Source organism: Trichoderma aggressivum (assembly GCF_033847375.1).
Source record: "Trichoderma aggressivum f. europaeum strain CBS 100526 chromosome Unknown scaffold_001, whole genome shotgun sequence".
Lineage (NCBI taxonomy): Eukaryota > Fungi > Ascomycota > Sordariomycetes > Hypocreales > Hypocreaceae > Trichoderma > Trichoderma aggressivum.
The window spans coordinates 1,806,769-1,823,681 of NW_026946367.1; the positions used below are offsets into that span (position 1 = coordinate 1,806,769).

A 16,913-nucleotide genomic window follows, 5' to 3' on the forward strand; every position below is an offset into this window, starting at 1 on the left:
GGGTGTGGAATACATGGATGGGAATTATCTCATTATGTTTTTTCTATTATTCATGCCCCTTTGCCGATGCATGGCGCTATGATTGTGTAAAGGTATGCATCTTCTATTAGTAGAGGTGTGTTGATTCTATGAGGAGAGCGTCAGCAGTATATAGGTGGCGGGGTCAATGTGTACCTCGTAAGCAGCTGATGATGATACCTGTAATTAATCATTCTAATTGGAGACTCACATCATAGCTCTAGAATATTTTTCGCTATCCAGGTATACCTTTTTCAGTTGGAGAAACCACCTGGACCGCCGGATAAAGGTTCCCCCTTTCCGGGCTTCGCGCTCTAAGATATCTTGACCCTAACCCTAAAGAAACCACCTGGACCGTCGGATAAAGGTTCCCCCTTTCCGGGCTTCGCGCCACCCTTCTTGCATTAACATTTCGCGTTCTGGATCTCATCAACTTGCATTGCATCGGTACATGGGATTGAAAAGCATGGGTACACAGCCATGCTAGAAGCAGAACATGATGAACTCTGATTCGCGAGACATAATATCCCAGCATCCCATTGGGAGTGGCTTGGATCAGTATCGCGATCTTGTTCGCGCAAAATGTGAGGCCCAAGGGTTGCCGCCTGGGGCTTTTCAACGGCTCGATGGTGAAGGTGAGTACCTCCTTATACCTCCCAGCACCCGCCCATAGGCTCTACTATATCTACGTGAATCTATCTACATCTACCTTCTCTATCGTGCTAATACGCGTTTAGCGCTGAAAGACATCCTCGTGAATCTGCTGGAATCGCTGCTGGCGCTACCTCCTGTAACATCTCTTTATTGCCGCACTTTGGTTCTGTCTGTTGCTATTTTAAGGCGTCTATTAGGTATTAATAGGGGCTTTGATCGCCACCGGTTGATACCCTTTTTAGATGCCGCGCTGAAGACTGACTCTGACTCTGACTCTGGCTTTGATCAAGGCGTATGGGAAAATGCCATCAAATTTCTTGAAGAAGCGACACCTCCACCCCAAGCAGGGGCTGTAGCTTCGCAGCAAACGCCACCGGAGCAAAAGACGGCCTCAATTTCACAACAAACTCCATTATTCTTTAATACCGGGAATCTTGTGGACACGTCGGAGCTCCGTAGAGATGTGGACCATGTTCTCAGTCAAGAGCTGAGCAATATACATGTCAACGTGCCCAATTTTCGCCAGACATATTTCAGCCTCGACTCTCTCGACCATATTGCTACATCAGTCCTCGAGCGTTGCACCCAGGGCGATGATCCCCTTTTCGATGATGGGTGGGCTGGGTGGCCTCAAAACCCAGAGGAAGGACTTGTCCTCGCTTGGTTTTCCAACCTGAATGAGAAGCTTGTCCAGCTAGCAAGAAGCGCAGACCCTTCTTTACAGCTTCATCATCCACCTAGATTAAGAACGAAGCCACAGGAGCCCCTCCTGGGCTCTACAGCAAAACGCATGATGGATATTGGGTACGTGGGTTTCATGGACGGCGATGAAGCCGCCAACTTTAAACATCATTGGTCCCACGTTATGATAGTGGGTGAATTAAAGAAAACCCCAAAGACTGACAACCGGTCGGGCTCCTGGCTTCACGTTGCAAGATACGCCAGAGAAGTACTCGCTGCTCAAGACAGCCGCCGGTTTGTCCTAGGTTTCACCCTTTGTGGCTCCTTGATGAGACTCTGGTCTTTTGATCGTCTTGGAGGTATCGCTTCTGAACGATTTGACGTCAACCAAAACCCCCTGGAGTTTATATCCGCTGTTCTCGGCTTCCTCATGATGAACCCTGAACAGTTGGGATATGACCCTACCATTGTACAGTCCGGGACGCAGCGATATATCGAGATACATCGCGACGGCCAAACAGAGCGGCTCATTCTGGACCAGTTGATATTTCGCCAACGATGCATTGTTGGGCGAGCAACAACTTGTTGGAAAGCACACCGGGATGGAGATGACGGCGAGACTAGGCAAATTTTTGTGATCAAGGATTCCTGGCAATATCCCGAACGCAATGAAGAAGGATTGATGCTCCACGAGGCAACTGTGAAAGGTGTCACAAACATGGCAAAATACTATCACCATGAGGTTGTTCAAGTGGGGGGCATCGATGATGATATTCGCAGCAATGTCCGGAAGGGCTTGGACTGGACGGTAGCTACCGTATCACTACCAGTTGACTCAGAGGCATCATCTCCAGCGGTATCAGTGCAGGTGTCAAACTCGAATAGTTTGATCACCAGCCAACGCGAAACTCCAGGTAGCAATGCCGGAAACCAACGAAAGCGTGCTTTGTCACGAGCTGAATCACGGCCGCATCCACGGAAGCGACGGTCGCATATGTCCACGCAGACATCTCGCACCGACAAAACAGAGAATCGCGTCCATCGCAGGCTAATACTCCAAAGCTATGGGAAGCGCATCCACGAGGCCAGTTCACCGAGTGCATTGCTTGCTGGTCTAGAAGCCTGTATCAATGGCCACCAGTCTCTACGTCGCGAGGCCGGTCTTCTGCATCGAGATATTTCCATCAACAACCTCATGATCAACGAGGAGGAGGAAGATCCCGCACGGCGTGGGTTTCTCATCGACCTCGACTTCGCAATACAGGAGGCGCGGACTAGTGCGTCAGGGGCGGCGAAGAAGACTGGGACGCGAGCGTTTATGGCCATCGGAGTCCATCGCGGCGTTCAACACTCCTTTATGCATGACCTTGAATCATTCTTCTGGGTTCTCTACTGGATATGTATTCATTACGATGGACCGGGCCATTCTATTGGGCCTACCGCGCTCGAAAAATGGAATTACACTGATGACATGGAGCTTGCTCGGTTCAAATTTGGAATCATTGGTGATGAGCGTCCATTCCTTTCCGAGGCGAAAAAGGAGTTTACTGAATACTACTTGCCGCTGCTGCCGTGGGTCAACAGGCTCAGAAGAGTTGTGTTTCCGAACGGCAAGCCGTCGACGGAGCCGGATGAAGGGCTGTATGCGAAGATGAAGGGTATTCTTCAAGAAGCCAGAGAAAGTCTAGACTCATAATTAATGATATGTACGATTAATGGAAGTTTTACGGCATGGCTCATGTTTTTTGTTCCAGTCGCAGATGCTGAGGGATTTTGATAGATGTTGGTAGACATCGTTCCTCGAGACAATATATAGCTCAGACTATACAGGCTTTACGTTTAAACACCATGTTGAGTTTAACAAGCCGTGGTGAATGTCGCAATGAGAATACACCTCTATCTCTCACCTCAAGAGATTAGAGGGAATAGAGGCATCACGTCTCTCCGCACTCCTACTTGTACCTCATACCAAAAACTTAACCAGCGTCGCTGAATAGCCACTGGGCCGTGAGGAGGCTCAATGACTCCCATGCTTCCCGGACGCCTTTTTTTCTCTCCTTTCGCTCTGGTAGCTGACTAGTGTTTAAGGCGTCCGTCGGATGCAAAGATGCATGTTGAGCTGACATAGGTCATACATCTTGCCCGGGATTTGCTTATCAATTCGCCGAAACAAACTCCCAACCACCATCGCGAGAAGGATTCGCTTGGCAATGCAGATGCAGAGCAGCAGGAATCTCGGGCTGCTCACTCGTATTGAGCTGCGGCTGAGATTTCATTACTCTCTCTTTTCTTTTTGGTGAAAGCCGTGGCACACCTCTTGGGATATATCATATATCCGAAGGCGGCGCACGGCTGAGACATGCGTGGGGGCCATCTCTTTGTTATTGGAGTTGTTGTCATGCATGACATGGTATCCTTGTTTAGTTCATGGATGATCTTCATGATCTATGATTGGCTTGGCTCTTTGATGCGACTTCGTATTTTGCTACTGCTGCGACTACTACTACATGGGATCAAAGTTGCCGCTCTGGGCTCTCCAGTGGAAACGGAACGTTTAGTGTGATGAGACCTCATATTTGGATACTACAAACAAATTACATATTATTGCCGGATACTATAAGATATCAAGGCTATCTTATTATGAGAGTAAAACATAAGGGTCAATATTTATCCCAAAGGTAATATTGACTACATCGCAAATGAAGTCTCCGCAGGAGGGGGCGCACAATGCAGCCTAATCTGAGTCTGGTGACCGTATCCGTTTATTTTCCTGCCCAATAGATCGCAGGAATATATGAATTCGGTGAAGAGGCATCTGTATTATGCTACTGCATGTTGGTTGCTTCTCATTTTGTAAAAGTTGATGCCTAGGCTGGGAGTAAACCCTGTCACTTGCATGAAGTTCACCGGAAAGAAAGAAAAGAGAGACAGAGGGTTTTGTAATTCAGCTCTATTTTTGAGTAACAATAGAGCGATGGCGTCATCTTACACCCAAGAAGTCTTGAAACTGGTCCTCGAGATCTTTAGAATTTGAGATATGACATGGTGTCTTTGCAACGAGGATCCTAATGTAACTTGGGAGATACGTAGAGCAAAATCAAGATCTGAGAGATGTGGGTATGATTTCAGACCAGCAACCGATACAATCGAGCCCTTTGATAGATCTAAGTGTATACTAGCCTTAATGTTAAAGAGCGTTGAACCGATAAGTTCAAATACGGCCTCCTAGTCATCTCCTTTGACCTCCAGCGTTTATCGACTCAGTGTTCATCGAAACAAAGAAAGAAAAAGAGGAAGAGGAAGCGGAGCATGTCTCGGAAGCTTTCTTGTCATTCACACCATGCCTCTGAATAATTTCCGCGTCGGAGTCGCCGCAGCTGAGAGCGAGATGTCTCAGCCTCGTCCTTTTACCAGGGTGTCCAACAAACAATCACCCCCGGGAAGCCGCTCCAGCGCGCGGCAAGTGTAACCCGGATGAGAAGATTGTGCGCATTTAATCTGCTCTGGGGCAGTGCGGCGGTGGATATACGAATATTTATTCGATAATACCGAGATGCGTCAGCGTGAAGGGGGTCTTACAGGTATGTACGGAGTACGGAGTACGGGTTGAGCAAAGATACGACGCCCGCATCTGTTGACCTGAAAGATTGTGGGATATCCTTGGGAGACGAGAAAAAGAAAAGAAAAGAAAAACTCGCCGGGGGACACATTCAGCTTGCTATACGAGCTACCCAATGGTCAACGGCATATAACCATTATATATTTTTAACGAGTTTTTCCAGCAGTAGGTAGTCTTAGTATCTGCACATTTTCAACTTAAGTTAGACTCAACAATCTATTATTTTATGTGGCGTAGCAGCAGCGCTGAAATAACCAGGTTACCTAGACATCAGCTTCCTGGGAAAGCAAGGATTACAACGGAGGGTGTCCAGCTCGGGTCATGCAGCTTATTGTGCAGATTGTGGTTGCCTATATGAAACATATTTCTGAAAAAGCCACAACTGTTATTTCTTTTTGTAACAACAGCTATTGCGAGATAGTTGTTCAGCTGTTAGCCACTTCGATTCCTGGGAGGGGCTGCTATTTGAAGGCTGGCATTATCTGTCTCCAGAAGTGGCAACTGAGACATGCGCATTTGTGGTGCACTTACTCATATTGACTTCTAAGTAAGCATATATTGGCATTTTCTAATTCAACTTCTTATAAAAAGACCTGGGTCGTATGCACACTAATGCACAAAAGTCTCGTTAATACATACCTATCTATTGCAGCCGGTACTCTTCTCCTTCCGCCACACCAACATCGCCTAGTCTTACCATTCAAGCTCTGTGCAAATCTTAAGAAGAAAGCACAAGTGATTAGGGTGTACATCGGTATCATTGATATTGAAACTCCCTCCACGGCGAGTGATTCGACTTTTACAGATTTTTACTTCACAAATGGCCGCCGCTGTGGATGAAGTCGGTATGTCACGTCACTTACTTCCATGCCACATTACCACTGACGGATTTTCTTCAAGAGTCAAAAGCGGAATTGGCCATTCCATTTGATGCTCCCATAAAGGCTCGCAATCGAAAAACGTATGCCTCTTTTGGCGAAGACGGTCTCACGGCAACGGCAAATGCTCATGGACATCTGATTCAGATTACGCGATATTTCGGAAACGAACCATCAGGATTTATTTGTGTTGACCTTCCAAAAGCGCCTGAACCTTTTCGTGTTGCAAAACGCATGAAGGAGCTTCAAAGATCTTGTGAAGACTCTCAAAAAGGAATGAGGCTTAAATTGCCAGAACGACCTACCAGTGAGAGCCCAGAACTTGATGATGCTTTTAAATGGGGAGTCAGAGAAGATGAACCAAAGCTTCGGTTCTACCAAGATCGATGGCCTTCTTTCGTTCCACGAAATCCATGGTTAGATTCCGAAATTCAATACTTCATTTCCGGGAAGACCGTGTATCAAATATACACATTCAGCTCTGTTGAAGGGATTGAGAATGATTTTCCCAAAAAATTTCCGCCATTGATAATCAGTGCCAATTTATTCCTCCGACATCTTGATTTTGTAACAAAAGAGAAGTCGGGGACCACTTGGAACGGTCATTCTCTTGATCAACGCAATGCAGAGCGTCACTATGCCCATAGTACAACTGCCGACGCAAAAACCATTTTTGTTAAGCACAGAGACTGCGAAACCGGACGAGGCAAAAATGATGCCATTTTATTTATATCGCCATATATAGACGACCGCTCTCAATCAGTTGGCCCCATTGAACACAGTCCCGACTATCAAATACATCCAGACGACAAAGCACTGGCGGACTTGGTCAATAATAAGCGAGTGAAAATTACATTGGCTTATACTCTGGAGTTGGTTTCTCCAACTGATGATATCAGTAACTCGCTCTCTGAGGGTGCTCTGCCACCCTTGCAACCCAAAGACTATACATATGAGCCGCCGGTTTTCGCCAGTGATCCGCATCTCAATTTTACGTTAAGAAGGAATTTAGAACATATCCTATCCGTTTGCAGCATCCCCATACGCGCGCGCGATGAATCCAAGGCTGAGATTATACCAATCGCTTTGACATGTGGAGATATATCTGGTCATAGAGTCACCAAGGAAGCAAGCTTGTAAGTATACGCGCGCCTTTCACTACAGATATTCCTTAAACTGACAGAATAAAGCTACGCGTTTCAATATCTGCTCAAAGCTTTTGAACATTTTGATAACTCTGACCTCAAAGATATCGGAGGACGGCGCCTGGACAGCCATCCATTGGAATTGGGGCATGAAATTTGCGAAAATCCCAATTGTCAAATGAGGTTTCGCATTTGGAAGACATGCCTAGGGCACTTGGCCTGGATATACAATCACATGAACAAGGGGTATACGATGGACAACATGACTGGAGACGGAACTACCGGGGAAGCCAAGGCGAAGAAGGGCTTGGTTAGCCCTCACTACTGGGCCAGCGGTCAAGTAATAGACTGGAAAAAATATCCCTGGAAATTTTTTGATAAAGAAATTACTGATGCGCCTATGCAAATTATCAAATTTGGGGAATTTTGTCGGATAACTGGAAGTGATGATATACTTCGAGAAATTCCCGGTGGTCTTCGGAATATCGCCAAGCACTGGGTCAAAAGTCTTCATGAGCGAAACAAGGGCGGCTCATATGCATTCCCACGCATTAAAGAAGAAGAGACGGGGAAATTCTATCTCGCCGATCATGCCCTCATCTGGTGGGCTTCAAAGTCGCTGGAAGAGCTCGGTCTTGACTCGGAACTTGAAGTTGCATCTGGCCAGCGCATGGTGAAATATTCGTCCGACGAGATTAAAACCAACTTTATCAAGAGATTTACAATGGAAAATCCTGCCTTGAAAACGCGCATGATTGCAATCTCACGCAGCTCCGCCGAGACTAGATTCTCTCTTCTAATGAGAGAGACTGTCCTTTTTTATGCCATGGATCTCGGCTTGTTCGACGTTGAGGCAAACGAAGGAAGCAACTCCACAGATTCGCTTACGGGGAGCTCCAGCTTTTATGCCAACACCAACAATGCGAACGGAACGTCGAATGAGACAAACGAAACTTTGGTTGACAGTTGGGAAAATGTAATTGAGGAGTGGACAAATACAGTGGATTACCAAACACAGTTGGAGGATCAGAACGATGCTCATTGGAATCATCCACTTCAGTTTGCTCTTTCAATAATCATGTCTGCCAATCACAAAAGCACGAATTCAAGGCTTGCAGCCTGGATGTTTAAGCATTCCAGGTCAATTCTTCTTACCAGCTCCTCTCCCAATGGGCTTTTCCCAGGACAACTGGACGTATATAAGAGACCCGTTCTCTTTGACAGGGAACCATTGCGTGACGGTTATTGGCAGGCCACTTTCGAAGTGCCATTCATTCTTTGGAAATATCTCATTCCTCCACCATCAGTCAAAGGATCGTCTTTTAGCCTATCTGGTTCAGTCTCTTCTGATGCCAGAGGATTGGAGAATATCATGAAACTCCTGCCTGGCATGAATAGTAGCGGGATACCAAACAATGTGATCGACCAGGGGAAAGTGGTAACACTTTCAGATGAATGGCTTTACAATGAACTCGATTGCTTTAGGAAGAAAATCGACTTGTCGAAAGAAAATATGACGAAACTTTCAAGGAAGTACATAAAAAATACCCGTATGGCCGATATGATCGTCATAAGAAGGGTGGCTCAAAAGATTCAAGACGCAGTCGCTCAAAACACAACTGCTGATAACACAGCACCTCAAGGCACGACACTTCAAGGCACGACACTTCAAGGCACCCAAGAGGACATCTTGGGGTATATTATAGATGTACCGCGAAAATCGGACAAAAGGCAAGACACGCCTAAACGAGTCGAAATCAAATCGGCTCAGTCCCTCAATAAAACTATTTCTCGCAAGCGCACGACGAAGAATGCAAAAAAAAGACTTCTTCACTTTCACCGGGCAACTGATAAAACAGCCCTAATTTGTTATATTTCCGCGATTGAACACCCAGACATCTCTGCTTTCTTCGATAAGCACATGACATATGACAAACACTTTCACGAAGAAACAAACGCAGTGCTTAATCTATGGGTTACTGAACTTCATTTATCATTTTATCAGACTATTTCCCAGGAGATTTCTCCTGATATGGCCTGCATCCCTAGGTTCGAGTGTTACAGCTTCCCACGACGTAAAAATGAGGAAGCGGGTAATCGCAAACTGATAAGCAGAGCTGTGATGAGTTTTAGATTTGACGGGGACTTTTTCGATCGTCACTGGACCTGCCACTTTTTCGAGTTCAACCCATACCGGATACATGGCAATGAAATAGCCGACGTAACAAAAGAAAAGATTACAGGGTCTTTGAAAGCAAACCCTTGGAAGCAGAGACGGGTTTTGGAGCTCGTCTTGTTCGGTAAAATACTACAAGAAATGGTCACATGCTCACAGGACCTTTTGGATGAGATTAAAACACGGATTCTCGAGAGCTTCAAGAAAAGACCCAAGAAAGAAGCCAAGAACTCCAGGCTATCGTCAACATTCCTGGATTCAATTGATTTGTTTGACGATATCACGAGCAACGTATTTATATCAAACAACAAGGCATGGAACATATTTCAATATATACTGCAAGTGGTGGAAGAAGATCTTTGCGATAATTTAACTAAAATTGAGCTTTGGACGAAACGAGAAGAGCGGCCAGAGCACAATAAGCCCCGATGGACACTCAACGACGAACGAAATTACCGGGGTGCCATATATAGGCTACAGAAGTCAAACGACCTTCTAGTGCAACAGCTCAGACTATGTTATACCAGAGCTAGATCTTTCAATGCCTCACTAACGAAGAGACTGGACTCTACGCGCGGCGAATGGGAAGTTGGGAGTAATGATGACATCCGCCTTTTCACATATGTGACGGTCGTTTTTCTCCCCATCAGCTTTGCTACAGGCGTCTTTAGCATGAGTAGCGCTCCGACAAAGGAGACACTTAATAGCATGATTACAACCGCTGGCCTTGCACTCTTAGTTACTGCTATGACATTGCTGAACGCCAAGGTTTTGGACAGGAAGATTGTCAAGCCTTTCCTTGCCAAATTTCGCCCAATATCTGAGGCAACAACGCAGCTGGTTTTGCGCAGTCCTCTTTATGTATTTGGACTGTTATACCGTTTAGCCCACCTATCTTTGATTTCTCTTGTCTCATTTTTGCCCGAAAAATGGATTTATTTGCTGCATCGCTATTTGATCTCGCCGACAGAAGAATCATCGTCTACGCCATACAACGTCGCATACCAAACCAAGTCTTTTCTCGATAAAGGAATTGAAGAAAAGGTTCAGAAGATTACAGAGAAGATAGCTGGAGGAAAACTGGCGGAAGAAATAAAACCGGCACAAAGAAAAGAGGCGGACCAGATGAAATTGGCGCAAAGAAAACAGGCAGAAGAAATGAAGCTGGCGCAAAAAAGAGAGGCAGTGGAGATGAAAGTTGCGCAAAAGAAACAGACAGAAGAATTGAAACTGGCTCAAAAAAGAGAGGCCGAGGAAATGAAATCGGTGCAAAGACAACAGGCGCAAGAAGGAAGAAGAAGGAAGAGGAGATGGTATGAGGGGGTTGGTTCAGTCCCTCCAGAGAGCAGCATGGCTTAGGTGGCAGAGAGTTGGCCTACACTTGAAAGTTCAAACGGTGAACATATAAGTGTGCAATAAAAAGTGTCTTATCTGGGAGTCATAATGTATATTACATTCTGCGTTGGAACTGTAATATTGTCTTCTGGAAGGTATACCAGCTGGGCCAAGATATCCACAGTGAAATTCAGCGTTGAAATTACTCGATATTTGTGCATATGAGTTAACAGTTGAGTCGCCATTAACAAATGTTAACCTCGTGATGGCTAATTGCAATATTAATTAGACGAATTTCTCGGTAACAGCCGTCATGCTTCGGAAAGTTCTGACATAACGAACAAATAGAAAGCTTAGAATGTCTGATGGTGTCATGAACCAGGGTTGCAAATACGTGGCATGCGGGGTCTAATCGTAAAAAATACATTGGCCAAGCCGTAGCCGCAGCAAGGCTTCTGGTGGAATTATGACGGCTTGAGGAGTTATAGCCGGGATCACTTATCAAAAGACAGGGGTTGTTGGTTGTCCAGCTGTCAGCCGCATGCTGCCCGATGCTCAACAGGGAACAGGTCATGCAGTTTGTAGCTTGGGCTTGTTTGGGTAAAAAGGTATAGAAGTATGTCGCGGTTGATATCTGTCATATAACTGCTCCGTATCCAAATTCCCATTCCAAAATTTGGCAACGTGAAAAGTACAGCCATCTCCTCCCGCAGTATGAAGAAAAAAACCTCAGCATGTCCGCATGAGTATCTACGCTCTCACGTCACGGAACAACATCAAATCATTACCAAAAGGCTTTCTGATTTGCAGCCATCTGAGTCCATGTTGACCGCTTTCCCTCAGTGCCACAGTTGATCCGTCCGCCTCCTTGCCTCCGGCCTCCCTGCAGCTCCAGGAAGAAGAGGTAGAGCTGTGCTCTCAGATACCATTGCCACCTAGGACAATCAACATTGTCTTTTTTCTTTCAGCACTAAAAGAAGTTACCTCCCATGGCCATCACTGGTATGTACTTGTTCTCCGATGATACCGCAACAAACTGACAAAGCCACATACAGAAGAAGAAGAACTTCCGAGCGCTACATCGATCCCCAATAATGCTCGCAGAAATGCTCGTCTACGGACAACTTACAGTTCTTTCGGTGAAGATGGCACCACGGCAACCGCAAATGCTTACGGACACTTGCTTCAAATTACTCAATATTTCGGCAACAAGCCATCTGGATTTGTCGCTGTCAACCTTGACGAAACAGAAGAGCCGCATTTTGTCAAATGGCGCGCACAGGACCTGCAACAGCAATCCATAGATCCAACCCAAGGAATGCGCCTTTTATTGCAGAGGCCTGCCGATGATACATCTGCCATCGACATATGGGACACGAATCCCAAAACGATGTCGGTGCCAGCGAATGTCTCACCCTCACCGCTGGTGATAGCGCCACCACGAGCGAAAGCATCACGACCAGAAAAACCAGCACCAAAGAAGAGTCGATATGATGTGCCAGTACCTCGGCCCCAGTGGGTAAATCAGTCAGAGGCTGGGTCAGGATCAACGGTAAGATTTGTGCATAACCGTTGGCCGCGTTTCTCTACGAAGACACCCGTATTCGATATAGACATCCAATATGTCATATCCAACCAGACTGTCTATCAAACGTACACATTCAACCTCCACCAGGGATCGCAGATCTTCTCCTCGGAGATTCCGACAATCGTCATAGATACCAACTTATTGCTCCGAGATTTAGATTTTATGGTAGGTGAAGAGATGAAAGAATACGGTCCAGAGCCGAATTACTCTAGTCGCATTACAAACGACGGCTACAGTGTAGCTAGGATGCATAGCGACTATCTCTATAATAGGCAAAGCGATGGCCGAAACGCAAACAAGAATGACCGAGACATAGTCGCTCTGTTCATATCGCCCTTCATTAATGAGCAGCCTCAGCAGTTTTCGCAACCCGCCCCTGAAGATCTCGACAATTACTTTGTGACTCCAAATAAGCAAGCTTGGAATGACTTGATAGAAAACGGGACACTCGAAATTACACTAGCATATACATTGAAGTTGATCACTTCAAAGGAAGAAGACATCGCGACGTCTCCAGTGTCAGCAGCAGATCTCAAGAAAGCAAAAGAGCAGATCAACAGACATTCTCCAGGCATGGTACCGATCACCATTGACAAACCCCTTGATTTTGCTTTGAGCCGAAACTTGGAGCACATATTGTCTGTCTGTAGCATCCCCGTCAGGAAAGTTTCAGATGAGATTTATGCAATTGCTCTTACTTGTGGTGATATTTCTGGTCATCGGGTTTCTGGGAAAGCAAGTTTGTAAGTTGACATTGAGATATTATTACGTTTCTTGAGGCTAATTTATGCAGCTATGCTTTTCAATTCTTGCTTTTAGCTTACCAGTATTTCGATTCCAAGGTTCAAACAAGCGGCTCATGTCAATTGGGAAAATGCACATGTGAGGACTATTGTTGCAATATGCGCTCACGCATCTTTCGAGTGTGTCAGGGACATCTGGAATGGCTCTTTGGTGAAGATCATATTTTCAGTCCTCACAGGTGGGCTACCGGGAGAGCAATCGCCGGATGGAAAGGCAATCCTACTTTGTCCGAAAAGTCTGTGGTTGACGCCTCCCTCAACATCATCAAAGCCGCGGATTTTTACCGGATAACGAAAGCAGCACCGGATACCATTGACGACTTCAGAGGTGACGTTAACGACTGGATTGAAGATCTTCATCGGAACAACCAGGACAATGAACATGTATTCCCACATTCGTCGGAAGAGCTGCCGCTACAGTTCCAATTGTCTGACCATGCTATAATCTGGCGCGCTCTCAAGTCTTTGGAGTTGATCGGGCTCAGTTCAGAGCTCCGAGCTAATACCATACCTGGGCGCCGCAAAACCAGTTACTCGTCTCGGAAGATCCAGGACAGCATATTCAAGAAGTTCACCACCGATTGCGCGCAATTGAGTGAGCGTTTAATGGCGACTTCACGCAGCTTATCCGAGACCAGTTTTCTCCTTCACACGGAGGACACTGCGACACTATCAGCGATGAAAATGGGTTTATTCGATCTTCCAAAAAGAGAAGAGTTAGTCCGGAGAATGACTATGGAGTCGATCGATGAGCCAGGTAACGCGGCTCCAGAAATGCCAGTTCGCGCATTAACTAGCAAATCAGATAATGACTTGACGGATCCCTGGAGAAATAAACACGAGTCCTGGATGGCTACAATAGATAGTCAAAAGCTGCATGAGGATAACGACGACGATAATTGGGATCACCCTCTCCAGTATGCCTTGGCCATGGTCTTATCTGCGAAAGGTATTCATATCAATTCTCAATCGCCTGCACAAATGTACACGTTTGCACGATCGATACTGCTGCAAAGCTCCTCTCCAAATGGACTGTTCCCCGGACTGTTGGACGAGAATAAGGACCCGGCTCTTTTCGAAGACGACGATACCTATTGGCACGCTTCTTTTGAAGTACCGTTTATTCTCTGGGAAACAAAAAAGTCTTCACCGAGAACTGAAGAGAATAGCTCTGATGAAACTTCCAGCACATTTCTACTACGACGGAACTCAGCTGAGGCCTCTATTTCTGGCGCAGGCTTTGTAAAGAGATATGAACCGTTTACCGAAACCTCTGATTTGGGGCCCAACTACGAATGGCTTTACAAGAAGCCGGAATTCTTTGGGTTTCGTATTGATCTATCATCAAAGGCCATTGAGAAGTTTTGCAAAGCTCATGTACAGAATGATGATAAAAGCTCTGAGACCATCAATAGAGCAGTTGCAGCAGTTCAATCTCCAAAACAAGATGTTCTACAGGACTATGGATACATTATCGACATATCAGGGGTTGAATATAACAAGATACTCGGCCAAAGAGACTTTCCTTTCAGAATCTTTTCGACGGACAAGATTCGATCTTTCATTGGAGGAGTTCGCGACACAACGAATGCGAAGAAGAGGTTTTTCCATTTTTACCGTGCCAACCTGGATGTCGCATTGAACTGCTACCTGGCGTCTTCAGAAGAAGAAGAAATATCTTCCTTTTTCGACAAGCATTCGTCATACAGTAAATATTTCTTCGAGGATACGACTGCTATTTTCAACAAGTGGGTAACAGAACTGCATTTGTCGTTTTACCAGGTCGTTACAGATGATGTCGCGTCCCAGGCCATCCCTTGGACAGAGACGTTCAAGTTTCCTGATTCGACGGGAAGTGAGAGCGACAAGCGAGTTGGCCGTGCTGTCATGAGCTTCAGATTCGATGGGGATGTTTTTGACCATTATTGGACATGCCACTTTTTTGATCATAATCCACAATGGTTGTCCAACTCTCAAGACGGCCGTCCGCTAATTAGCACGAGGCCGGTGAGCGGTACTTTAGAAAACGACCCCTGGCAGCAACGGAGAGTATTGGAACTTCTGTTATTCGATACGATCCTTCAAGAAATGATCAAAGGCACCAAAGGAATTCTCGAAGAGATCATGACGAGTGTTTTGAAAAGCTCCCACTCCCACAATAGAGCTAAAAATCAACCAACAGTCGATTTCTCCGAAATCGACGCATCAACTCTTTTGAATGCGCTTGAAGTGCTCTCTAAAGTCGACAGCAACACTTTCGCTTCAAAAAATGAACTATGGAACAAATTCCAACGAATTCTTCAAGTCATCGAAGACGACCTCAAAGAGAGTCTAACAATGATTGCACTCTGGACAGATCGAGAGGAAAAAAGAAACATAATCCAAGCAGGGTGGACTCCTCGTAAGGAGCAAAAATATCAAGGGGCAATATCCAGATTGAAGCTGCTTAATAGCCATAAAATCCACGAGCTGAGAAGATGCGGTGCCAATGTAGCGTCGTTCAACATGTTACTTACCAGGAGATTGGAGGTAATGCGCAACGACTTGGACACCAAAAGCAACGTCGATATCCGACTCTTTACATATGTAACAGTCGTCTTCCTTCCCGTCAGCTTTGCTACTGGAGTGTTCAGTATGAGCGGTGCGCCAACAAGGGAGCTGTTGGGTAGCATGGCTTCGACAGCGTGTGTCGCTCTTTTAATAACCGTGATAGCGTTACTCAACGCAAAAGTCTTGGGTGCAGAACTCTTCGGACCCATCTTTAATGGTATTCGACCGCTGTCGGAGGCAGCACTTCGTCCAATATTCCGCTTTTGCACTGGATTGATCTATCTGGTCTTACTCTCCATTATATCGATTTTACCCAACAAATGGATTTATTTCCTTCAAAAAAGAATTGAAAAGGCTGAATCTGAGCAGTCAAGCCTACAGACTAGTGCGAATGAAGGCTTCATCGATCGCAAAGTGAAGCAAATTCGAAACAAAGTAAAGGAAATTGAAAAGGAAATCGGGGAAGAGGAAAGAAGAAGGAGAAAAAAACAGAAAGAAGAGAAAGTGAAAAGGAAAGAAGAAGAAGAAGAAGAAGAAGAAGAAGAAGAAGAACGGAGGAGAGAAGAGGGGGAAGGAGAAATAAGGGAAAGAGAGGGAAAGGAAAGAAAGTCAAGGGAAAAGGACGATGGGGTGGTGGAGAGGCAAGAAGAGGTAACGAGTTTAGGTCAAACAGATAAAGATCCGGCGGCAGCAAGAGGGCGGACCGGAGATTCTAGCGACGATACAGCCGCATTGTCTAACATGGGTGTCGATGAAAGAGCCCCAAGGAATGTTTTCCAGCGGATACGGCATCAGTTTGGGGGCGGAAGGTCGAGAATTAATAGGTCGGATGTATAGCTCAAATGCTTTACGCGAAGAAAACTTTGGGCGCAATTGTTGGTAGCTCACTCTCTTAGCATTACGTTATCTGGGGAGGGGATCGAAAGGTATTGCAATACAAAAATAACTTCATGTCCGTCACATCGATTTGTTTGAGCAATCTCAGACGCGAAGGAAACTCTCTGGACTCATGGCCAGTGAGTGAGGCTGTTAAGACTATCGCTCAGCGATACAGATACCTGGCTTCAACGCATTTCATAGGACTGTGTGACATGGAAAGTCAACGCCATCATAGGCATTGTTGCCTAATGGCCAACTTGCGGGTATACGCATAAAAGTTGCCATCCAAAACATGCCGTGCATATAGGCTCATAATTGAGTCTTTGTTGGTTGTTGAAGGAAGGCCTCAGCGGCAAATTGCTGCCAATTTCGACGCATATTGTATAAGTTCTGTCCATTATTAGCTCACTACGCAGCCATCCGTATTTCGTTGCGATACTGTGATTCTGCAACAACCCGAAACATACCGGCCAACACAATGGCACATAATTACTGAAAGGGAGGTGACGAAGCCCCTCTTGCTAGAATGCGCCGAAGTGTATCAGGGGCTGCATTCAAGCACCCGCACTATACAACACAAGTTGAAT

At 45.8% G+C, this 16,913-nt stretch overlaps 3 protein-coding genes across 3 annotated transcripts; all 3 read left to right on the plus strand.

Moving 5' to 3' along the window:
- Positions 1-514: 514 nt before the first annotated feature.
- On the plus strand, positions 515-3,049 carry Triagg1_519 (uncharacterized protein; the record flags this gene model as incomplete). Its single annotated transcript, XM_062900196.1, has 2 exons — positions 515-653; positions 756-3,049. The coding sequence occupies 2 exons, from the start codon at positions 515-517 to the stop codon at positions 3,047-3,049; spliced, it is 2,433 nt and encodes an 810-aa protein (XP_062760869.1).
- Positions 3,050-5,792: 2,743 nt separating this feature from the next.
- Triagg1_520 (uncharacterized protein) lies at positions 5,793-10,530 on the plus strand (the record flags this gene model as incomplete). The annotated part of the gene is made up of 3 exons (XM_062900207.1): positions 5,793-5,817; positions 5,873-6,986; positions 7,041-10,530. 3 exons carry the CDS (start codon positions 5,793-5,795, stop codon positions 10,528-10,530), a joined length of 4,629 nt encoding a protein of 1,542 aa, XP_062760870.1.
- A 965-nt stretch (positions 10,531-11,495) lies between these two features.
- On the plus strand, positions 11,496-16,284 carry Triagg1_521 (uncharacterized protein; the record flags this gene model as incomplete). The annotated part of the gene is made up of 3 exons (XM_062900218.1): positions 11,496-11,508; positions 11,562-12,837; positions 13,077-16,284. 3 exons carry the CDS (start codon positions 11,496-11,498, stop codon positions 16,282-16,284), a joined length of 4,497 nt encoding a protein of 1,498 aa, XP_062760871.1.
- Positions 16,285-16,913: the final 629 nt, after the last annotated feature.